Source organism: Eleutherodactylus coqui, chromosome 4 (genome assembly GCF_035609145.1).
Source record: "Eleutherodactylus coqui strain aEleCoq1 chromosome 4, aEleCoq1.hap1, whole genome shotgun sequence".
Taxonomy (NCBI): Eukaryota; Metazoa; Chordata; class Amphibia; order Anura; family Eleutherodactylidae; genus Eleutherodactylus; species Eleutherodactylus coqui.
Window position 1 is genome coordinate 128,450,634 of NC_089840.1, and position 25,782 is coordinate 128,476,415.

Genomic DNA, 25,782 nt, shown 5'->3' on the forward strand with positions numbered 1-25,782 from the left:
CATTTCAGTAGATTATAACTTATTTTACAGCATAAGATCTAGTGAAGCCATCACTTAGTCTGGTAGGAAAAAGCCCAACATGATCTTTTGGGAATAAGATCAAAACATCAGCTTGAAGGCTTTTGAACAAGATCTCGAGTTCTAAGATACTTTGAATGCATTGAGGCAAATAACATACAAACAGCCAAGTCGTCTTTGTAGCATCTAGGTTTTAGCTTTCATATATAAGCTAGGATGCAAAAAAAAAAAGAAAAAAAGAACTCTTAAAAGGCAAAAGTGTCACGGCCTGTCACATTTACACATGAAGGCCAACAGATAGTAAAAAAATGAATTCCGTTTTTAACATTTCTCATCAAGGTCTTTAAGAACGTTGTTACCTGTTCTGAACCTGAGTAGCAGCAAAATGAACGTAATTCTTCTTCTCCAGCAGCTTAGCCAAGAGGTTCTCAATAGCACCCTTCTGGTTCTGAAAGGCCTCTTCCAAAAATTGGTATCTGGTAAAAGAGCATATTAATAGCACTGTCAGGAATAGAGTATCAAGTCACAGTATGATCACCTGACGTCTATGGTTATCCATCATACACATATAGAGAATGATTAGAGATGAGCGAGTGTACTCGTTAAGGCAAATTACGAGTATCGCCATTTTCGAGAACAATGCTGCTCGTCCAAAAAGATTCGGGGGCCGGCGGGGTGAGTGGTGAGTTGCGGGAGTGTCCAAGGGGGAGCGCCCCGAACCTTTTCGGCAAGCAGGCATGTACTCGAAAATGGCGATACTCACTTGAGTGATTTGCCTTAGCGAGTACGCTCGCTTATCTCTAATAACAATCTCAACCATTAAAGAGTGGAAGAAAACCACCATTCTCAGTCTTTTACAATCTTTTCTGCAATCTTTCGGCTAGGTTTACAAAGTAGTATGGGTGAGGGAAAACTACTTCCGTGCTCACTACTTATTTTCAATATTCCACATCCAGTATAAATAAGAACTGTAAAGATCTATTGCTTTGACCGAAACAATGATTAACTATAGTCTCTAAGTCTCTAATCAATAACATTAGAAGTGCAATCAATGCAAAAATAACACTTCCCTCCCCCATGCTGTCCCATCAGTCCCATAAACAGTGAATGAAGCAGCAGAGACATGCTTGACCAACACTCCACTGCACAATGAGGAGGAATGTGAATGAAGTATGGAGAACTTGGGACATTTATCACGTGGATAGGTGAAATGTCCGTCATTTGTAGGAAAACCCATTTAATATAGAACCCTACATAAAGAACATATGCATCTCTACCCACTTTTGCAACAGCTCCTAAGAATGCTTGTAAAGTGCAGCATTACTTGAAATGCAACAAAACATGGGATCCCAAAATTTTCCATCCAGCTGCAATTGCTAGTGCAAGTATTACACAGAATGAGCATTTTAATCCCTTTTCCTTATTTTAACATTATCAGAAGCAATAGTGAATGATAAGACTTTGCTGGGAGTCAGCCCTGCTAAACACCACCTTTGCACAATACAGCAATTGTACTGCCACTGCTGAAAGATCAGTGCATCTACAGGCCGTACATGCCATATATCATGTGCCGGGAAATCAAATTGTACTATTAGTCAAAACTACATCTGCTTAACTAATATCAATTCATCAACCACTTAACAGCATCTGAAAAGCTGAACCGTAAATGATTATTGGTAATAAGTAGACACAGATTTGCCAGATAAAGAAATCAAGGCGTCACAAGAGTGTAAAAAACAAAAACAAGTATGCCGACCAGGAAACCATGTGCTATTACATATTCCAATGCTATAGAACTACAGAGTACACAATTCGCTCTTAAGGCTATGTTCATATCTGCATTAGGTACCTGCAGACCTCCTTCCGTCGCAGATCCACACAAAATGTTGGAAGAACCAGATCCTGCTCAGTGCAGGATCACTAAATCATCATAGACAGATGTCTGCCCAGCCTCTGCTTGAAGACTTCCATTGAAGAACGCACCACCTTCCGGGGCAACCTGTCCCACTCATTGGTCACCCTCACTGTCTAATATCTAATCTGTGCCTCCTCCCTTTCAATTTCATCCCATTGCTTCTAGTCTTTCCTTGTACAAATGAGAATAGGGCTGATCCCTCTGCACTGTGACAGCCCTTCAGATATTTGTAGACCGCTATTTAGTCTCCTCTCAGCCTTCTTTTTTTGCAAGCTAAACATTCCCAAATCCTTTAACCATTCCTCATAGGACAGTTTGTAGACCGTTTACCATCTTGGTAGTGCTTCCCTGAACTTGCTTTAGTTTGTCGATTTTTCTTTTTTAAAATTGGGGTTCCCAGAACTGGACACAGTATTCTAGATGAGGTCTGACCAAGGAAGAGTAGCAGGTGATCTAGACTTTAAGTTTCACTTAATACATCCCAGAATTGTGTTTGCCTCTTTTGCTACTGAATCACACCATTGACTCATGTTCAGTCTATGATCTATTAGTATACCCAAGCCTTTTTCACATGTGCTGCTGCTTAGCTCAATTCCTTCCATTCTGTATGTGAATTCTTTATTATTCTTCATGCCCAGGTGTATTACTTTGCATTTCTCCTTGTTAAACACCATTCTTTTAGTAGCCACCCACTGTGCAAGCTTATGTAGATCTTTTTAACTCCTCGCTTTTTTGTAATGTTAGCCATCCCTCCTAGCTTTGTGTCATCAGCAAAACTTGATCAGTTTCCCTTTAATTTCCTCCTCTAGATCATTTATATTTTTTAAAAAGTTGAGCAGCAATGGACCTGGAACAGAGCCTTTGTGGTACTCTTATTTCATTTTTTTTTATTTTACGCATTTTTTTTTTTAGGACATTTTGCTGTATTTTCTTTTTTCACCATAGGGGCACGGGCTAGCAGAGAACACATTGGGGCAGATTTATGAAATGGTCTAAAAGAGAAACTGACTTAGCTGCGCATAGCAACCAATCACAGCTCATTTTACCAGAGCAGAATACAAAAGCTGTGATTGGTTGCTATGAGTAACAAACTTTTTTTTTTTAACTTTTAGAGTTTCATAAATCTCTATTATTTATATGTTCCCTGCTGTCCCCACATACCATAGTAACGTCCCATTAGTCACTGCTACTTGCCATCTGCTCAGGGAGTCCCTGTGAGGTCATTACTGAGGACAAAAGGTTCCCTAGCATCCACCTGAACAAGGAACCAGAGCTCAGGGTTTATTTGGGACAGGGAACAGATTATTTTGATTCCTTGTCATACTTCAGGAGAGGGCTGTCCGTATGAAAACCTAATCCTTACAACAGTGTGCAGGAAAGAGTCATACCAAACTCAACATGTATATTAACAGGTACAAGGACCAGCCTATCACTTACATAGGGTGCTCAAAGGGTTTAAAAAAACAAAACAAAAAAAAAAAAAAAAAAACACAAACAGCAAAAACCACAACATACTGCAGGAGGAGATAATTTATCTCTTGGTTGTGGTGACTTGTGCATGATCTGCCATGTGAGCAGAGAAGATTTTATGTACATAGAGGGCGATAACAGATAGCATTAGATACTTTGCTAAACTGACAACACAATGCCTTATAGGCAGCAACCAGAAAAGGACCTCAGTTGCATCTTTCAGAACACGTCACCAGGTTTTACCCTCAAACTGCTTCTACAATGCTGTAGCACAAGTTAAACATTTTGTGACGGCACTCAAAAATGGTTTCCCGTGTAAGAAAACAAAATGTGAGGATTCTACAGCCTAAAGGTCCTTTTACACGGGACAACTGTTGGACGAATGAGCGTCTGGCAGCCAGTTCATGGCGATAGTCGTTCACATGAATGGAGGCGGAACAGATTTGGCATTATTCTGGCCACCCGCCTCTATTCACAGTAAACAGGAATTGCTGAAACATTGAGCAACTCCTGTTTACTCGGGCTGATACTTGCTTGGCCACATGTGCACGGAACAAGTATTCCCTTCATTCTCTGTTTCCAGCGAGAATGCGGGCAATAATCACCCCATGCAAAGGGTACCTTAAAGGGGTTGTCCCGCGGCAGCAAGTGGGTCTATACACTTCTGTATGGCCATATTAATGCACTTTGTAATGTACATTGTGCATTAATTATGAGCCATACAGAAGTTATATGAAGTTTTTCACTTACCTGCTCCGTTGCTAGCGTCCTCGTTTCCATGGAGCCCGCCTAATTTTCGTCGTCTAATGGCCAAATTAGACGCGCTTGCGCAGTCCAGGTCTTCTTTTCTCAATGGGGCCGCTCGTGCAGGATGCCGGCTCCGTGTAGCTCCGCCCCATCGCATGCCGATTCCAGCCAATCAGGAGGCTGGAATCGGCAATGGACCGCACAGAAGCCCTGCGGTCCACCGAGGGAGAAGATCCCGGCGGCCATCTTCAACCGGTAAGTAAGAAGTCACCGGAGCGCGGGGATTAAGGTAAGCGCTGTGCGGTGTTCTTTTTTAACCCCTGCATCGGGGTTGTCTCGCGCCGAACGGGAGGGGGGGGGGGGGGTTGGGTTTGAAAAAAAAAAAAAAAAAACCCCGTTTCGGCGCGGGACAACCCCTTTAAGGTGGCTGTTCACATCAAATTAATGGTGGCTGAACCCAGCTGGCCATTTAATGTGTATAATGATAGATTTCAACATGCCAAATTCTTTTGTTCACAGGGAAGATAAGCCACCTCTAGAGTAGTCTGACAGCAGCTTATGGCGGCTTGCCACGAACAACTATCTGCGGGGGTGGGGTGGAGGAATCAAACAGGCAATTTTCAGCGATCGTTGTCCTATGTAAACATGGGATCCAACAGGGTACTGTTTCAGGTCACTCGCTCAGTGTAAAACAGTAAGCCTGGGGTCACATGGGGCGAAAATCCCATGGGAAAAGGGCACCGGAAAAAAGTGAGATTTCTGCAGGGTAAGTGCAGCTTCAAAACACGCGGCCTTTTGCCGTGGTTTTTGGGGCGGCTTTGCCGTCGGCATTCCGCTGTGGCCGTCTCTCCCCATAGAGAGGAGAGTGGCCTTTGTGGAAATGAGGAAAGAATTGACATACCGTGGCTTTGAATTCCGCGCCGCATGTCAGTCTTCATGCGGCTTCGCTGTAACGTGTGAACGGGATTTTTGCAAATCTCTTCCACTTTGCTTGCTTATCCTGCGTTAAAAAGCTGCGGATGAAATTGCCGTGCAGAAAGTCCGCACGGAAATTCCGCACCACGTGAACCGAGGCTAAGCCATTCATCTTTGAACTACCTGTACAGTCGTAGGCAAAATTTAAGACACAAATATTGGTTTTCACAAAGTTTGCCGCTTCAGTGTTTTTAGTCAGATGTTTCTATTGTATACTTAAGTTCAATTCTAAGCTTTTTATAAAAGTTTTTAAACTTTTGACAAATACATCAAGTTTAGGCAAAGACTCAATATTTACAGTGATGACCCTCATTTTTCAGGATTTTTGCCATTCCCCTCGGTGTGCTGGATTTCAGCTTCTGGGCCAAACCCTGACCGATGGCAACCAATTCGTGCTTGGGAGCTTAGCACAATTTTTGGGTTTATGTTTGTTAACCTGTTTTTTAAGGATTTACCACAGGTTCTCAATATGATTGAGGACTAGGAAGTTTCCTTGCCATGGACCCGAAATTTCAATCTTTTCTTCATTTTTGCCTTGTAACATGGTGCTCCATTATGTGCAAGAAAAAAAAACAAAAAAAAAAACATTCATCAAATTGCTCCTGGGCAGTTGGGAGAAGTTTCTCTTGAAGGCTAATTAGATACCATTCTTTATTCATGGCAGTGTTCTTAGGCTGTGAATGAGCCCACTTCCTTGGATAGAAAGCCAGCCAACACATGAATGTTCCCAGGGTGCTTAAATATTGGCATGATACAAGACTCATGGTAGCGCTCACCTTTTCTTCTCCCGGCAATCAATCATTCTTCCAGATGTCCTAAACAGTCTGAATGGGCCTTCATCAGAGACAATAGCTTTACCCCAATCCTCTGCTGTCCACTGTACAGTATTTTCTTTGTCTCCATTTATTGAACAACTATCGCTCGTGTGTGAAAGCAGAGAGGAGCGGCAATAAGCAATTGACAACTGTCAGGATGTTTATGCACCCAACAGTCATCCCATGTAAAGCCACCCTTGTTCCACTCTCCCCACTTGGAACACAAACACAATGAGTCAAGCACTGATGTGTATGGTAGATATACAAAATGATTAGAGTTGTATTGTGATTAAATGAACGGTCTTGACACATGAGGCCCTAAAAGTGGTTCCCCCTTGGCCTTTAACAGGCTCTCAGAGGCCCCTTGTGTGCAGTGACCTCTTCCTCTGCTTGTGTAGAACTTGTTGACCACTACATACCTCTACAACGCAGAGAAGAGATTTCATTCAGTTAGCAGACTATCAGTTTGAGTGCATTATCGAATACTAACGACCACCTGTCTGTGAGTGATCAGTGAGTCATAGGGCCTTCACCTCTGTGCATTGAATGAGGGATTACGGGCAAACTACATGCCCACAAACCCCCCTGGCCTCAGCTGCTATGGATACAGCAGTACTCAGTCTGGCAGTTTGTACCTGGTTGTGAGACAGCTGCACACCTGTGTGGAGACTCCAATAAAGGACACCTCACAAATGTACACATACATAGCTGGCGGTGAATATTGATCAACAACATTGAAGCATAGTCCTTCACCACTATCTTCACATCTCTTAATGCCGCCTTCACCAGTCTGAGAGCAAATCAGCTGAAGTTTGTACATATAGTGTAGCAGATATTCAAAAGCAACAAGCGAACATGTCTCCTCAGCGAGCAGCTGTAGTTCGTAAATCACATGCAGCTTATATGCGAAAGCAACAAGCTAACAAGTCTCCTCAGTAAGCAGCTGAAGCCCAAAATCACGTGCAGCGCACCAAAATATTTTGACCAACTCCCAAACCTCTCACTATATTATATATTAGTAAGTGGCACATTGCGCCACCAGAAACATTGGTGCTAGTTAAAATTAGAAAAGCTGCATGGTCGTATCGATGGAATTGTCCCCCACCTGGGCCTTCTGACCGTACTGTTGGGGCCAGTTGATGCGTGCGGACACACAAGGCAACTGGGCTCAGGACACCCTCAACAGACCCTCATCAGGCCACCAGGAAAAAAGTTTGTCTGATCATCAGACAAATACAAGCAGCTCCAACTGTTTCATTGTCCACCATCCAGAGACAGATGGTGCCATAGATACAGGCACCTGTGTCTGTTGGAACCATTTCCAGGCATTGGCTGAAGGACATTTAGCGTCATGGTCCCTATTACATGTACTGCCTTTTACACCCACTGTCGACTGTTTGCAATGGTGTCAACAACAAAACTTAACTGCTACATAATGGTAATGTTTTGTCTTCAGTGACATCCAGGTTTAATTTGGGCATGGACAACGGCCGTGTTCATGTCTGGAGACCTGCTGGTTCGTGCTGGTGTGATGTTCTGGGGAGGGGGGGGGGGGGGGGATCATGCATACGACAAGCCGTCACCCCTAGTAGTGGTAGGAGGGAAAATGACAGCTCAGTGATATGTTCAGGACACCCTGCAGCCACATGTGTTCCTCTCATGGCGGCTTCCAAGAGGCAGCAGGATGCTTGGCTGCACACACAAAGGAAGTGGAGTGGGGGTGGGGGGTGTAACAGGAATATCTCCACAATATTGCCACACTTCCATGGCTGCCCAGTCACCAGATTTAGCACCAGTAGAACATGTATGGGACTATTTGAAACTTCGACAACCTATCAGTTTGCACAATCTAGAGGCTCAGTTACAGCAATTATGGAGCGATATGCTGCAGGATATCAAAAAACCTGTATACCTCCATGCCTAGCTGTATCACATCTTGTATGCCAGCTAAAGGCAGTACAACAGGGTACAAGAGCATCTATGTCCGCCTGTATCACATCTTGCATACCAGCTAGAGGCGGTACAGCAGGGTACTAGGGCCTACATGCCTTCCTATATCACATCTTGCATCCAAGCTAGAGGCGGTACAACAGGGTACTAGAGCCTCCATGCCTGCCTGTACCACATCTTGTATCCAAGCTAGAGGCGATACAGCTGGGTACTAGAGCCTCCATGCCCACCCATATCATATCTTGCATCCAAGCTAGAGGCAGTACAACGGGGTACTACAGCCTCCATACAAGGGGTCAGTTTTCTGCAATAAAATGATGCTTCTGCTCTGATACTTCAATCACTTTCTTATATCATCGTTACAATCACACAGAGAAAGTTTCCCTCAATTCAGACGACTCCTAGGTGCATGATGGGTTTTGGCTTTTTTTTTGGCAGTAAGTGTAATCCAGCCAACAGCTTTCTGAAGTGTTAAAACCGGACATGCCCAATCCCTCAATATCTGCAATCAAAAAATTGTTGCTCCACCCTTATGAACAAAAGATACCATTGTATTCGCCTGACCTATCTAATGTACGGTATACGGTCAGATTTAGCTTGCCCCATTCCACAGAGAAGGATGAAGTTTTTCCTATAGCAAGCTGCCTGCAAGCTGGGGACAAAGTAGTGTGAGCACTGAAAGACCACGAAGTCACAGTGGTATGTAATATCTATATTAGTCCAAAGTTGAGGCCATCACAGATATAGAATTTAAAATTTCACTTTTATTTAGAATTAATATATAAAAAGGGTCAGGGCCTACTAACAAAACAAAACATAGAACATATAACACAAGACAGACAGATCCACGCCAGTGGAGTCCCGGGGAATATAGGGGAAGGAGAGAGGATCTCAACAACTCCCGTATATTCTTTCCCAGAGAAGCACCAAGAGTCTTTATTTAAAAGACATTTACGTGTAAGAAGTTTAGATGAATGTCTTTTGGTGTATTACACTTTATTAAATGGTGCGTTTCTTGTACTTTTTTTCACCATTTCTCACATGAAAACTCTCCAAGACAATAAAGTGAGAGTTTTATTGGTATAGCTCATGTACAAGAAATTTCTGTTATTACGTAGATATAGTTGTTGCTCGAAGGATGAGAGCTTTTTATTTTATTGCTCATATAGAGAACTTCTGCTTTTGCTCAACAATAAGAGCTTTTTTAGAGTTTGTTTTTGCTCGTATAGAAAGCTTCTGCTTTTGCTCGACGCGTTTCTGTATCGGAAATGACCGATAGTTCATCAGGAGCTGGGCAAAAAAATATGCCCTTGAGTGAGCAGAGAGGAGTTTACTAACTGAGAAGGTATAACAGAAGAATAACTCAAATGTGTCTGTCAATATTTCATACAGGGAGATGCTCCCAATTGCCTTATTATAATATATTGCTTGACCCTAACAATATTCGGGTTCACCAGCATACTCTACCCATCTATAGATCAATACACCTGGATCTAAGTTAGCTCGCAATTAGAAGCTGAAGGTAGACATGGGGGGTGTGTCACTCTGGAGTGAGAAATCTTAAATATGCACTATGTGCATCGTGTGAGGATAATGCACACGATCCGTATAAGTGCTACCTGCATCTGTACGGAATAACCAGGTTTTACTTTGGTATTTAGCATAAAACCATGAACCATACGCTAGGGCTGGTGGCTACTAAATGAACAGCCACCAGGTTAAATACCTATTGGCCCAGCCGGTTAAAGGGATGTGCGCACAACATATGCAGGCACTATCAGAGTAGAATCTATCTTAGGTAGCCCCCAAGGTCTCTGAGAGGTCAATCTAGACCAGTGAGTCGTCTGCCAAGACTAGTAGCTTCACATGAATAGGCTGCCAGATTGTAAATTCATTAATTCAATCTGGGACAATGCCCAAGTCTAGCCTAGCTACTGTTAGTAACTGCCACAATGGCACAAAGCAATTTTAGGCTAGCTATACTAGTCAGCAGAGCGAGAGAGATAGAGTAGAGTAAGGCAAAGAGAGATTTTAGGAGTAATCTCCAGCAGCGCCTGCGGCTCTGATGGTGAGCTTTAGGCATCATGTCTACCTTCAGCTTCTAATTGCGAGCTAACTTAGATCCAGGTGTATTGATCTATAGATGGGTAGAGTATGCTGGTGAACCCGAATATTGTTAGGGTCAAGCAATATATTATAATAAGGCAATTGGGAGCATCTCCCTTTATGAAATATTGACAGACACATTTGAGTTATTCTTCTGTTATACCTTCTCAGTTAGTAAACTCCTCTCTGCTCACTCAAGGGCATATTTTTTTGCCCAGCTCCTGATGAACTATCGGTCATTTCCGATACAGAAACGCGTCGAGCAAAAGCAGAAGCTTTCTATACGAGCAAAAACAAACTCTAAAAAAGCTCTTATTGTTGAGCAAAAGCAGAAGTTCTCTATATGAGCAATAAAATAAAAAGCTCTCATCCTTCGAGCAACAACTATATCTACGTAATAACAGAAATTTCTTGTACATGAGCTATACCAATAAAACTCTCACTTTATTGTCTTGGAGAGTTTTCATGTGAGAAATGGTGAAAAAAAGTACAAGAAACGCACCATTTAATAAAGTGTAATACACCAAAAGACATTCATCTAAACTTCTTACACGTAAAAGTCTTTTAAATAAAGACTCTTGGTGCTTCTCTGGGAAAGAATATACGGGAGTTGTTGAGATCCTCTCTCCTTCCCCTATATTCCCCGGGACTCCACTGGCGTGGATCTGTCTGTCTTGTGTTATATGTTCTATGTTTTGTTTTGTTAGTAGGCCCTGACCCTTTTTATATATTAATTCTAAATAAAAGTGAAATTTTAAATTCTATATCTGTGAGAGCACTGAAAGACCCAATTATTGTATGACAATGTATGTAGTAGGTGTTTACATATGTGCATACTTTATGATAAAATCATCGGCAATACGAATCCATCCTCCTATTCATAACAAGCAGCTCCAGTAGTGAGCCCGCTGCCCCATGAAGTGCACCTACCTGTGTTCCTTATGCTCAAGAAGTTGGCAGTCACGACAGGTTAGTCTGTCACAAGTTTCACAGAACAATTTAAGCTGCTCCTGTTTGTGGACGGGACAGAAGACCAGACGTTGCCCTGAAGCTCCCACGGATGCTAGAAAGAATTAACAATTTTTATACAAATGTTTCAGTGAAATGATTATTATTTTTTCTATACTTGGAGAAATTCTACACATTTTTTGTCAATTTTTATAGAGAACTACCAACCAGGGTGCTGTAGGAGAGAAAGACAGGGGACTGAAGCATGGTATGTTTTGCATGCAGCACGGTCTCTAGGGGACCCCATCCACTACGATGGGAACCATTCAGTTAAAGAACATTGATAAACCACTGAAAAAGCGCCCTGTTGTAATCTAGTAGTCAGGACACCACTGTCTCAAAATGTATTCACCAATGATCTCAATAAGAATCTTCATGCTGTTGTGGAAGCTGCCCCAATGCAGATACGCTGGTGCAGATGAACACATGAGCTAACCGGGCAGATACAGGGCCAGTAATACGAAGAAAACTACATTTATGTCAACAGCCTTCCGCAAATTACACTTTTCTGTAATCCAAAATCACAAAGCTTTTTGCAGATGAGGACATGAGGGGTACGTTACATGTTCTGGTGGCCTGCACCACAACTATTAATGATCACGCTCTGTATATGCAATAGTCACAGTCCATGTGATCGCCAGCAAGTAGGTCCAGAATAATCCACAAGGCCGGGTTCACAGGTGGATTCGTAATGCAGATTCCACAATCGCCGTCCATGGTAAAATACACAGGCATTGAAAGGCATGCATTTTCACCTTTTCGCTCCCGTTCGCAAATATGAATTGCGTATTCTGCAAGAAGAAAATCGCAGCATGCTCTATTTTACCTCAGAATGCGTGCAGATGGCCGCCATTGATGCCAATGGAGGCATTTGACCCACAGCCTGTAGGCAATTAATATTCCTTATGGGCAGCAAGTACCCACGGCATCACAAAGCGCCAATGCAGAAAATACAAACAGAAAAATAAAATAAAAACCCCTGTACTGCGCATGAGCTCTGGCGAGCCTCCACGGTCACCTGCAGTACAGTTAAAGGAGGTACACGCAGGATTGCCAGCCGAGCTCACAGCCGGAATCTGCTACGAGCCACCCGCATGCAGAATCCAACCTGCTCGTGTGAACCCGGCATAATACAAACAGGATGGTGTCTTGCTATTCACAGGCGGGGGTGAATGGAACAAAAAACACGTGGAAAGACTTAGGTAGAGTATTATGCAAACATGTGGTATAGGATTTTAATACCTTAGGGGCAAATAGACTCATTTCTTAAGTGGATTACCACTTTCTAATAAAAACAATGCACAAAAAAAAAAAAAAATTGTAAAAAAAAAACAACTTTTTTTCAGGTTCCGTCTTATTTTCTATAATGGCGAGAATCCTTATGGTCATTTTTAATTCTGTGACCGTCTGCTATGAAATGTTAGGTAATGAAGCACTGTCAGATCTCAGCCTGAGGCATACTGCATTTAATCCCGCCCACTGTGGTGGGATCAGCACCCGGCATGTACCTATATCCTGTGGATGTGCCATTCGCGTTTACGAATTAAGCAATTTAAGGAGCACCCATCACAATGTATTGAGATCTCATTAATGTTATACATTACAATATATTGTTACAGTAATCAAATGACATCTCACGTCTTTTTTGGGTATGTCCACACACAGCATAAACGTTGCAGATTTTCTCCACCAGATCTGCAGTGTTTTACAGCACAAGCAATGTGGACGACATTTCGACATCTCATCTACGTGCTGCAGAAAAATCTGCAATGTAAATTGAACAGCAGTGCGCATTTTAAATCCACGGGTCGGGAGGGGTATCATCACTCCTTAAGGAGAGCACATAGAATGTGTGAGAATACTTATAGGGCCATGCATGTTCCTCTGGGTAATATGCAAATAATGAAGATGAAACACTACCTCTATATCGCCACCTATTGGATGGCAGCACCCTTTATACAGGTCTTTAGAACAAGGATTGAAAACAGACAGAATCCATACACAGACAGCTGTTTCGGGGTGTTTGCCCCTCAGTGTGCAGTAGGTTTCTGGCTTGGCTAGTGAGAGGCCTGTGATGTGGGTCCAAATCCAAAACATTAAATTACACTGCAAATTTTCACATTGGATTTCACATCTTCAAGGGAGGAAGTGAAATCAACATCAAAACCTACAAGCAGACATTAATGTTTATCCCACCGAAAGCTGCAGTGGATTTTCAGCAACCAGTGAACGAAGCCTCAGGAAAGTTTACAAATGGATCTGGGGGGGGGTCTGACCATCTCTGAAGGCGTCAAAAGAACTGAAGCGATGACTGACCGATTATTTTCGCCATCGCAGTAAGTGTGCAATCACACGCCAGGACAGTGGGCTTGTAAGCATGTAGAGAAAGCTGCTAGATTATGTATTCAAGGCGGGTAGCACAGAGTCACCATGAATATAAAGCAGGAACACTTTGGGCAAACAGACACACTGTGTTAAGTCTCAATTAGGGTTTAAGGCGGCATAGTATGGCACAGGGTATTGGTTTTTAATGCGGTTTCGATTCTTGTCATGCATTACACCCCCCGAGGCCCTACTCCAAGCATAACACAGTCTATTAGATTTGCCCGCAGTGTTCCTTTAAGATACAGAATTGAAATTCCGGAGGATAACCATGCAAATTAGGTTCCCTTTAAGGGTTTTTTTCTTCACATGTCACCTCCTGCCTGAAGCACCATAAACTCAGTTATGGTGCTGTTAGCACAGGTGACAGGGAGCCGGGTCAGGTGTTTTTTATACTCCCCTGCTTCCGCGATGACTGCCTGCAAGGCCGGCTTCACACGAGCGTGACGGGCTCCGCTGCGGAATATTCCGCAGTGAAGCCTGTCACGGCGCCTCCCAGAGACCCCATACTTACCAGCGGAAGATAGCGTGAAGACGCTTCCCCGCCCACCGCCGTCGCATCACGTGAGGCGCCCGGCCGCGTCACGTGAGGCGGCGGCGGTAGGCGGGGAAGCGTTTTTTTACGCTATCTTCCGCTGTGTTACAGCGGGAGATAGCGTGAACGGACGGCTTCCATTGACTGCAATGGAAGCCGTCAGCGCGTACACCCGCGACAAATAGAGCATGCTGCGGGTGAGGAAGGGAGATTTCACGGTGCGAAATTCCGCGGTGGAATTCCGCATCGTGAGCATTGTGCTATTAGGTTCAATAGAACCTAATAGCAGGGGGCAACGCAGCGGATTTTTGCCGAGAATTTACGCGGCGTAAATCCGTTCGTGGGAAGGAGGCCTAAAGTTCGTGCGCTGTATAGAAATCCGACTCTTTTCAGAGTCCTGTGTGCGCTCTCCCATAAAAAATGCTGTGGATTTTCTGTAAGGGAATTAGCTGTGGACAATCACCCATAATGCCCGTCCTGTAAAATACTGTGGAGATTTCAAGAAATGTCACCCGCAGGCATTAAAAAAAAAAAAAAAAGCGTAAACGGACCTGTGGTGGTCATCAGTTTGCACCATGAATTTCCACCACTAATTTGACCTCTTCAAATAACAATGAAATCCACTTCCATACCTGCATGTAACGTGTGTACGGTGACACAGAACCGCGCCAAAATCTTCAGCAGGGTGTGAACACACCCCAGTACAAACATTTCAATTTAGAGAATATAGTAAGGGCTCATTCCCACGAGTGTAATTCCGTCGTAACTTTCATTGATCCATTTACATTAGCGTTTATACATTGCGTGTAACACGCGTGTACAAAAGAGCACAGCATGTTGTATTTCACCACGTATTACGCATATACAGCCCTATTTGTTCTCTATGGGTTGTGTATCTAACACTGTACACGTGCAATACATTGCAGACGAGCGGAGTTGCATACGCAAAGCTGCTATGAGACAGAGCAGGGAATAAAAAAAAAACAAAAAAAAAAACACAACTAGTCACACTATGCATGAACCTGTGCGTCGGATATGCTGGCACGTGCAGCGCACAATTGCTGCCATACACGGCGATAGCCAGCTCCCATGGCGAGATATCCACGCAACGCTTTACGCCTACGGCTGTGGGAACGACCCCTTATTGCTATAAGACAGGCACTGGATAAATCTTACCTAAAGTTACGTCTTCTTTCTTTGTGATTATGTGGTCCTTAGTAAACTTAACCCTTTGATGTGCTTCTATACATGTTTTACAAAGCCATTCCCCACACTCCGAGCAGAGCCCAACAGCACTTGCATTGTCTTCACAACTTGTACAAACCTAGTTGAGTAAGGAAAAAAAAACACACATAAGTCAAGAAATGACACATTGATGCAAAAATGCCAAGTCCACATTTTTAGGTACAGACATTAGCCAACGGTGGTGAGAGTTGTTACAGAGAGGTTTCCATTGTTTCACGTTTACGCTCTTGACATGTTAGATTAACTGCTCGGGTTATTGCAGTTACGGGAATATCAGATGCGTTTGCTTTCGTGCGACAAAGTTGATTTTTATGACGTCATTCTTTGTGCAGAACACAAAGTCCCTTTAGCGTCCGCCGTGTTCACAGCAGGCTGCAGGTCGGACCTGGAAACCCAAGATATAAATGGGGGAAATAGAAATGGCAGGAAGCCAATGTTGCTCAGGTACCGTTCTGCTACTGTATACATGAGGTTAGACAAAAGGGCGACGATTATATTCTAAGGAGATTCTCCATAAACGTTAGCTTGTGGTTAATTACTGCAAAGTAGTCCAAACTACTGGCCAAATGACAGGCATAGAAGTAGCAGGCAATCTCTTTACAGTCATGGCTCATTAGCACAGTGAAAGGACAATTACTGCGCTCATGACTGGACCGACAGACCGTGAAGGTGACAATAGATCCTGCCACAGTAGTATTTTAGTAGTGACAAGGAGATGACCTCAAGGTACTTCTACTAACACTTCAGTGCCTGTTCACAACTGTCAGATCTGCCTGTAGCAAACCAGATCCGGATTTACTAGAGGATCCACAAGAGATCCAGGCAGACACTTAGATCTAGTGCTGCAGTGCAGTGTGCTGCGCCACCGACCCGTACAAGGATCAGTCCTCTTCAATGTGGGTAATTCTCTACTATGCTACATACTCTCTCAGACCCTTCACCAGCACAGCCAACAATTGCACAGATTTTCCGACCTTGTGAATAAAGTTACAAAAAAAAAACAAAAAAACAACGAACAACATTCGTCTGCATTGCACGTTAGCGGATTTGATGAGAATTTTGGTGTACTATGCAAGCTGTAAGCCGCATCAGATCCTGAAAGCGTAAACCAGCCCTTACAGGTTACTATTCTACTGAAGAGCTTTCATGTATCGGCAAAGACTGAGCGGAAACAGTCAGCATTTCTGATACCCGTACAGCTAGCTATACGTATGAGTTACTTGCTAGGGGATTCCACTGTCAATTGCTTATATGAATATTCCAACTTTTCTCCAAAAAGTTCCCCATTAACAGAAACGGTGGTGGACACGCTGCATTGGTACCCGCCTGTTCCTCTGTTAGCGGAGGAGGTAAGATTGGCAGCCACCTGATGCTTCTTCCCTCCCTATCCTCAGGCTGTATTCACACAGCTAATATCCCTAGTCACTGTTACAAGGCCTATGAACAGGTATGACATTGACATGCAGGAATGCTGCCTTCCAATAGGTGGCGCTGTTAGAGGCATTGTTACATTTCGTTTTTGTATATCTAAGTTTCGCAGAGGACCAAGCATGGCCTTATAAATCTCCTCACATCTTCTAGGCGCTCTCCTTAAGGCCTGCTTCACACGGGAGGATTCCTATTGTGGAATACAGTGTCATCGGAGGATCCAAGGCAATTACAAACATTGAAATGTATGTAAAAAATCGGTTTTCTGATCGCTCTTGCAGACACAAATTGCGTATTCCACAAGCGGAGGGGAAAAAAATGGCAGCATGCTCTGTTTTGCTGCGGACTCTGCATGGACGGCCTCCATTGAGATCAATGGAGGCCATACAAACTGCAGTCCATACACAGTTGATGCGTATGGGCTGCGGGTACGCACGTCATTGCTAAGCGATGGTGCGGGAAATACAAACAAAAACAACAACTTCTGCCTTCTATTGCTTACGCAGCATTCAGGCACAGACAGTTTGTGTTCTACGGAATACAAACCTATAATAGGGCCCTTTTACAGCGGACAACTTGTCGGGCGCAGATGCCTGACAGGCCATCCCAGCAATAGTTACTCCTGTGCTTTCACACAGGAACAATCATCACTCACTGAATGAAGGCGGAGCGGGCGGGGATCGTTCCCACATCCATTCACGACAAACAAAGTAATTCATAAATGAAGGACTGCCTGTTTACTCGGCTAATCTGGTATTAGATTTTCTGCATGCAGAAACTGAAAACGAACGAGAAGCATTAGCCTGTCAGTTGGAACACGCATTTACACTAAAGGATAATCACTCAGATTTGTGCTGAATGCGGGAATCTGAACAATTTATCGGCCTGTGTAAAAGGGCCTAGAGGCCCTTTTATACACAAGGATTATCACTAAAAACGGACACACAACTGAACGAACTGACGACATTTTCGCATAACAATACGCGTACAGATAATGGCTTTTAATCATCTCCATTTCCTCATTAGCTAAAGCAAGCTCAGCAGGACTTTTTTGCTCAGGTGGGCGTGTGTTTATGCGAGGGATTATCTGGCCAGCAGATTCCATTGTCTTTCCCTGGCATGAGTAAACAGTGTACTCATTATGTATGCAAGGCAAACACAGCAAGTACATTCAAGTCAGCAAGGTGCTCAAAAGACTGGACGAATTTCATTCAAATGAAAACGTCTTTTGAGTGGTCAAACAATGGGTTTTATGTGGGCTAAAAACCAGTGCTGAACGACAATTGAAAGAATAGTGCACAACTGCCCGCGTTTACATGCAACGATTATCGATCACTTTCGGCAGTTTAAAGTATTTTGAGCGATAATCGTTGTGTGTAAAATGACCTTAACGCTCCTGAATTAGCAGATTATGCACTTAAAAAAGAAGTTTAGACAGGAGGCTGCTGGAAGGGCAGGTGGTCTTACCTGCTCCGACTTTTCATCAGTGCTGCTGGGCGACTCAGATGCGTCTTTTACAAAGTAATTATCCACCAGGTCGATCTGCCTGCATTCTTGTCTGCAAACTGGACACCTTATCACACCAACTAAAACAGAAAGGACAAAGTTAGAGAACAGGAAAAAGGACCATCATTTATACTACACTGGTAAAGCAGAATACCTGCCAATTTTTATTAAAGGAGATGTCCCGCGCCGAAACGGGTTTTTTTTTTTTTAAACCCCCCCCCCCGTTCGGCGCGAGACAACCCCGATGCAGGGGTTAAAAAAACCACCCGCACAGCGCTTACCTGAATCCCGGCGGTCCGGTGACTTCAATACTTACCGCTGAAGATGGCCGCCGGGATCCTCTATCTTCGTGGACCGCAGCTCTTCTGTGCGGTCCACTGCCGATTCCAGCCTCCTGATTGGCTGGAATCGGCAGGTGACGGGGCGGAGCTACACGGAGCTACACGGAGCCCCATAGAGAACAGCAGAAGACCCGGACTGCGCAAGCGCGGCTAATTTGGCCATCGGAGGCCAAAAATTAGTCGGCACCATGGAGACCAGGACGCTAGCAACGGAGCAGGTAAGTAAAAAACTTTTTATAACTTCTGTATGGCTCATAATTAATGCACAATGTATATTACAAAGTGCATTATTATGGCCATACAGAAGTGTATAACCCCACTTGCTGCCTCGGGACATCTCCTTTAACTGCACAGAAAAAAAAAAAAAATTTAAATAAACACACACGGAAAAAATACACCACAAAATCTACACTTCATGAGATCTACCATAGTCCTCTTCAGAACACATGAATTATGCAGTGCAAAACACCTTGAAATCTGGAGTCTGACTGCGGATTAGGCCGGGCCGAGTCCGCTGCACATCATTACATTTACGATCACGCATGCCTGCGCAATGACAGCGTTTCTCGCACATACTGCCATACGCTGTAACCCCCCCCCCCCCAAAAAAAAAAAACAACCTTTCCCTCCATTGTCTCTAAGTGACATTGCATAACACCACACATACGTAATGTAATTGCACAAGTACAGCATTTTCGTACACACCTGTAGATAATGGGGCGGATCAATCAAATGCATTGGATTACACAGTTCTGCTCATGTTAATAAGTTAGAATTGCGTAATCCACTCGTGGAAAGTAGGATGCTGCATGTTTTATTTTACTGCGGATATTCACGGCATTGAGGACAATTACAGTGCATATGGGCTGCGGGTATCCGTGTCATCGCTATGCAACGGCGCGGGATATATAAAACAGAAAAAAGGTGTACTGTGCATGACCGTCTGCTTGAGTACGTGGTCATACGCAGTACATTATGCAGCCGTACGCAGGGTCATGGCAGGGCTGACAAACCAACACAAGACTAATATTGATGGCAAGTTCAGTCAACATCCATCTAAATGTATATTTAATCCCTTGTATGCTATAAAGAATTCCTAGCCCTTCCTTAGTGCCCTTTGACTGTTGATGTTTATTACATCAGTGTACTTGTTGGGTACCCATTGGTAGGTGGGCATCTAGATGTGTGGACTGTTGGGGTACATATCGTGCTCAATTTGAAGCCTGGAAAGGAGGCAAGTACAAGATTGAGAAGAGGAAAATTAGCCCCTTACAGTCAGTCACAATTGCAATAAACTAGATCCAAGAGAAGCTACAAAAAACAAAGTTTTACTTTCACACTCGGGGGAAGGGGGAGTTTACGCTTGTTGAAAAGACAAGCGTAGACACCAGCGCCGGCTTGCGGTAACGCTACGGTGTTGGCGGTGCTCACCTTTCACCAATATAATCAGAAATTCCTCCAGTGGGGAACAATCTAGCTCTTACTTTTAAGTGGGTCTAGTGGGAGAGCACAACTTCTGAGCGCCCATACACGTCCCGACCCTCTAGAGAAATCAGTAAACACATTTCACGAGTGTGCGAGTATAAACAATTTTAATAACCATTCAAGACTCCCACGAGGAGGTTCTATTTATGTGTAAACTTACAGCCGGCACCTGCCATAAGGTTGGAAAATATTCTCACTATTTAGTTATATATTTTGCAGCAGATTTTTCTTTTCTTTGCCCAACTCTTAGGTTGGAGCAATATGGACGCCAGCTCCCGCATCCAGATGTGTGCCTATGGGGCTTCAGATGCTACAAATGTGGGACATCTTATCGTACAATTGCAAGTACCCTTCAAAAACGATAAGCCCCGAGAAAGTTGTCACACGATTTAGCAACCACGCTACATCCACCGCAAGGCTGTGAGTGAGGAGGGCTGCCCACGCCATCTGTCGTCATGGTCACATTTAAAAAAAACAAACAAAAAAAAACCACATGCTGTACTTTTCTGCATAGAAGTCCATGGGGATGTGCAAATGCACACACAATATGCAAGGAGATAAGTGAAACACTGCGGAATTCTGCTGGAAAAAAGAACACATCCGGAACCAATTAGCCATTTCAACCGATGTGTCTGTTTGCCATGCGCAAATAAACATGCTTTGCGAGGACAGAACATAGTAAAATACGCTGAGTGCACACACACAAACAAAAACATGCTTTGAAAATTTATGTAAAATTTTCCTTCACACTCACGGAAACAAACTGCATATTTCACGAGCGGAGAAAAAATTCAGCATGCTCTATTTTGCTGCGGATGAAGTGAATGGAAGCCATCCGACCCACAGCCCATCTGCAATTAACATTTGCGGATGAGCTGCAGGTACCTGCGTCATCACCTAGCGACGGCACGGGAAAAACAAATATTGAAAATATTTATGTACTGCGCATGAGCAACGGCAAGCGTCTGCAGTCATCCGCATTACAGAAAATGCAGGTACGTGGGGTTGACCTCCAGGGTCAGAGCCAGATTCCGCTGAGGGATCCCGGATGCGAAATCTGTTTGCCATGTGCCGCCGGCCTTAGAACAATGGATATTGCCGGATTTGTGTGCTGCGCTGAGTGCAAGTGCCCCTGCCCTACAACCCGTTCCAAAGGGTCACATGACCCAATTTATGCCATAGCTGAACCCCTAAAGGCCCTTTTAGACGGGAAAACGATGCCCGATATTCGTCCCCCGCACACACTCTCTGGTGCTGCTGCATGGGAGCTAGCATAGTTAGCTCACAGCGGGAAGGCTGCAGGAGATTTCTCTCCTCTCGCTTCCCCACCCCTCTCTGTTGACTTAACAGAGCGGCCGGAACGGACACTATTTACAGTGAAAGATGAGCGATCTGTTCCATCGCTTTTGCAGCATCGTTCAGTGTAAATAGCAGCCGTTCAGTACTGAACGGCCGCTATGTTGTTATGTCAATGGAGCGGGGCGGAGGAGCGAGAGGAGAGAAATCTCCTGCAGCCACCCTGTCCCCCCGGCTGGCCGCTCTGTGAGCACGCAAGCAGTACTAGCTCCCGTGCAGGAGAATGGGAGCGAGGATGAGTGTCGGACATAGTTTACCCAACATTCGCCCCGCCTAAATGGACCCTCAGTGACAAAGCTGCTTTGCATCTTAACGACCAACTAATTTTTCAGTTTACTTTCGTCGCATCATTCCTAGAACCATATCTTATTTTCCCCATTGACTTAGCCTTATGAGGGCTTGTTTTTGGTGGGACAAGTTGTATTTTTTTAAATCACATTTTAGGAAAGGAGGAAAAGAAATTCCACCATGTTTTTGGATTCCATTTTTACAGCGTTCAGCAAGCAAAATAACGTGATGACATTCTTTGAGTCAGTACGATTCCAGCGATACCAGGTTTATACAGTTTTGGGTTTTGCTATTTTGGTACAAGAGAGTTTTCTGCTTTTTGCTTTGTAGTGTCGCATTCCAAGAGCCATAACATTTTTATTTTCCCCATCAACGGAAGCTTTTTAAGGGCTTGTTTTTTGCGGGATGAACCTCTAGTCTTCAGTCATCCAATTTCTGGGAACATAACATTTTGATTGCTTTTTGTTCCTTTTTTTTTCTCGAGACATTAGGTTAACAAAATTGCAATTCAATTTTGCCATGTTATTTTTTAGTGGCGTTCACAGTTCAGTCCAATAAAATGTTAAATTAATTCTGCAGGCCGTACAATTATGTCAATACCAAATCTATATAGTGGTTTTATTTTTAATTGCCACATTCAAAGACTTCTTGTTTTCAACTTTAAAAGAAAAAAAAAAATTGGTGTTTTCCTCCACATTTTGTACTTTAATTGATCCATGGACATGAGGGTGTAGACACTGCGTGTTGATACGCACGAGAAATAAATGGCAGCATGCTCTATTTCACTGCGTACACAAGCAGCGTTGCCCCCTACATTTGTATAGGCTGCATATGAAAACGCTGTCCATACGCAATACATTGTCGCAATATATTGCGTATGGGCAGCGTTGTTATATGCATCCCCGATCTGAAACAGAGCGCGGAATTTAAAAAATAAAATAGAAAGAGTAGCAATGCGCATGTGCGTGTGATACACGAGCATGTGCAGTACTCAGTCACACACGGTTTCTGCCGGCAGAGCCGATGCTTACAAAAATTGTTAAAACACTGCGGGAAGACCCGCAACGTTTTACCAATGTGTTTGTAGGAATGAGCCCTTGGGTTGAGCTTCATAGGCCACTGTAATTGGAAGACCCGGAGGCCATATTCAAGCCTCCAGGTGGCATAGCAACCCATTAGGACCCCACAATCATACCATGGGGGACTTATGGGTGACAGAGGGTGCTCCCTCTTGTCAGCCTTTTACATGATGTGGTTGCATTGACTATGGCATTTAAAAGTTTAAAGAGCGTGGATCGGCGCTTTCCCCAGTCCCTGCTGTATGAGCAAGTACCAGGCTGTTATCAGACAATCCAAAGTAAAATAAAAATAAATAAATGCTACCAAAACCGTTCAATTTTTATTTTGACCATAGCTTATCCTTATCAAAAGTATATCACTAAGGCCCCCTGGCACACGGGCGGAAATTTCACGATGGGATTCCCCGCAGTATTTCCGCCCGTGGAAGCTGCCATAGGATTGCGTTAGCAAACGCAATCCTAGGCAGACGGCCGCGATTTGTCCACGTGAAGCCACTCGCGTCAAACAAATCTCGGCATGCTCCATTTCTCACTCCCCAGCCACCGACTCGTGTCTGCGCATGCGCCGTCCGCCCGGCAGCCGGCACATCAAACAGCCAGAGCCACGGAAGCAGGCGAGTACGTGCTGGTCCCTGCAGTGGCGCGGGACGGGTCCCGCTGCGAGAATTCTCGCAGCCGGAGGCGGCCTTAGAAAAGCTCCAAGGCTAAAAACAGATCACAGCCCTGACATGACCTTCAGCAAATACATGTGCTGTCTGACAGTATCAACACTGACTAGACAGGGCATGACTGTAGGAACACATGCCAATGACTGGGGCAATTGCAATACCCAGTTGGCAATTTATTCATGCATTTCTAAAAAGGAACAAAAAAGAGGAATGGCACAATGCAAAAAGTTCTTTGAAAAGGAGATCCTGCATGCTAAAAATGCTAATATTTACTAAAACAAACATGCTAGGAGCGTTGATAGGCTCTCCCTAAAGTAGGTGGTCTGAAAGGAAAGAATAGCGCCCAACTGCTTTTAAACTTTGCACAGAACTTTTCAAGTTAGATCTCTTCTCAAAAATCGGGCTAACTGTAGGAACATGTACAGAACTTTGCAAACGTTTTAGGCAGGTGAAGAAATAAATGCTGTACAGTTACTACCAGTTTCCCTGAAAGACCTACCCTGAAAATAAGCCCCATTATGATTTTTAGGCGGTTTGAACTATAAGCCCTACTCCAAAAATTAAGCCCTAGTTGCAGTTAATAAAAAGTCAATGCAAACCGTATCCAAGCAGGTGCACATGTAAAAAAGGAAAATCTTTTGGTGTATTAATATGAGACCCTGCCTTATTTTCAAGCAAACAGGGTATTTATGCTTCTACATCCAAGTCCACATTACTCTGGGGATACAAAGACTTCTATGGAATCATTGTCTATGAGAAGCTACAGCGCCTTCCACCAACCAAGATATGGCACAGCAGAATGCTACATTTATGTAATCTCTAATTAGTTCTTACCTTTCAAATAACCTTTTAAACTAGAAACACTAAGGCCTCATGTCCACTCAAAAAATACAATCCGCGCGGATTTGCTTTAAATGGCATTTTTTTGCATGCAGATATCCGCACACATTGCTATCAATGTGATAGCAATGTTGCCGATCCGCGGCAAATGGAGCATGCCGCATTTTTTCTCCTGCGCATGAAAAACGCAAATCATTTTAAATGCCATCCGCAGGTGCAAAAATCAATTTAATGGACCCGCGGATGGCAATAATTCCCTATGAGCAAAATCCGCGGCGGATTCTGCAATTCTATTTACTCAGTGGACATGAGGCCTAAGGCCCCAATCACACGACAAGTGTCACAGCCACATTAGATTTTTCTGCAGATGCGCCAGCTATAATGCCACCAATGACTGGTCACAGCAGACACACCGCATACTGGCATTACTTTTGAGACCTCCCTTGGGCGAGAAACAGTCACATGCCATGTCACATGACTACTAAGCCTACTAGCTGGCAGAGAGCAAACAAAAAATGATCCACGTTGGATTGGTAGAGGACTGTAACAAGTGAATACTGCTTTATCATACAAGCCCCTAAGTGACTGCTAAATAGTCCTTTTTACTGACTTCACATGCTTTTAAGCTGGTGGCGTGGCTGAGAAACATCAGATCCTGGCAGTTTAACCCTTTATATGTCAAAATGAATAGCACCTGCAGCATATAAGCAGACAACAGGGAAAGGAGGCTGTCACCCGTCAGCACTCCGCAGTGTGATTGCAAGGTATCAATGGGTTCCCATGGCAGCCATAAGCCTCCATGTCTGCCATGTAACTCAGCATATTAGGATCCCACCTCCAGTAGAGTCTAACAGGCTGCTGTCATAGGCTTAGTAGAATGCACTACACAGGTAATGCAGTGTACTATTCTAGTGATCTAATGAGCACAGCTACAGGGGCTAAAAAAAAAAAAAAAGTTAAAAAGATATATAGATCCATCCATCCATCTATAAAAATTTCCTCCCAAACCCATTTTACATTGATAAAATACCCCACAAAAGGGGTAACAAACCTAACAATGAAAATACTTCGCCATTTATCGTTCACGCTGAACGCTGTAAAAATAAAATTTTATATAATTTTAAAAAACAGTGCCAGAATTCCTATTTCTGCTTAGTTTGCCTACAAAAAAAAAGCCAAAGCCACATGTACCTCAAATAGTTCGCACAAAAAACAAGCTTTCACATACATCTGCTGCTGGAAAAACAGAATTATGGGTCTTAGAGCTTAAACAGGTGGCAATGTTTTTATCCCACTTGCAGCCGTGAAAATAACAGCTGCAAAAAAGACGAAACGATTTTAATGGTTTCGTTTTCACCATCTGGATTATTGCGCGTTAATACTACGTGCGAGGAAAAAAAAGGATCGGATTTTGAGCGATAACTGTTCAGTGACAATAGCCCTTTAGTTCACCATATACACTATAACATAACCCACAATGTAATGGCGAATAAAGCAATTTCGGAGCTGTATTGTAACCTCAATACCGTATAGCATTAATGTACTGAAGGCTTTTCATTACAGCTAGCCGTTAAAATATTAAAGAAATAAAAAAATCAGCCCAATAAGTTGCTGGATGGAAATGC

At 43.7% G+C, this 25,782-nt stretch overlaps 1 protein-coding gene across 4 annotated transcripts in view; it reads right to left on the reverse strand.

Annotated features, from left to right (window-relative positions):
• Nucleotides 1–25,782, reverse strand: part of TRIM33 (tripartite motif containing 33) — a 136,800-nt gene that overhangs the window by 59,258 nt on the left and 51,760 nt on the right. For all 4 annotated transcript variants that reach the window (XM_066600088.1, XM_066600086.1, XM_066600087.1 and 1 more), the window contains exons 2-5: nt 18,062–18,180; nt 15,098–15,245; nt 10,927–11,059; nt 378–494 (exon numbers count right to left, since the gene is read on the reverse strand). In XM_066600088.1, the coding sequence (XP_066456185.1) occupies nt 378–494; nt 10,927–11,059; nt 15,098–15,245; nt 18,062–18,180 (517 nt within the window). The remainder of the gene's footprint in view (nt 1–377; nt 495–10,926; nt 11,060–15,097; nt 15,246–18,061; nt 18,181–25,782) is intronic.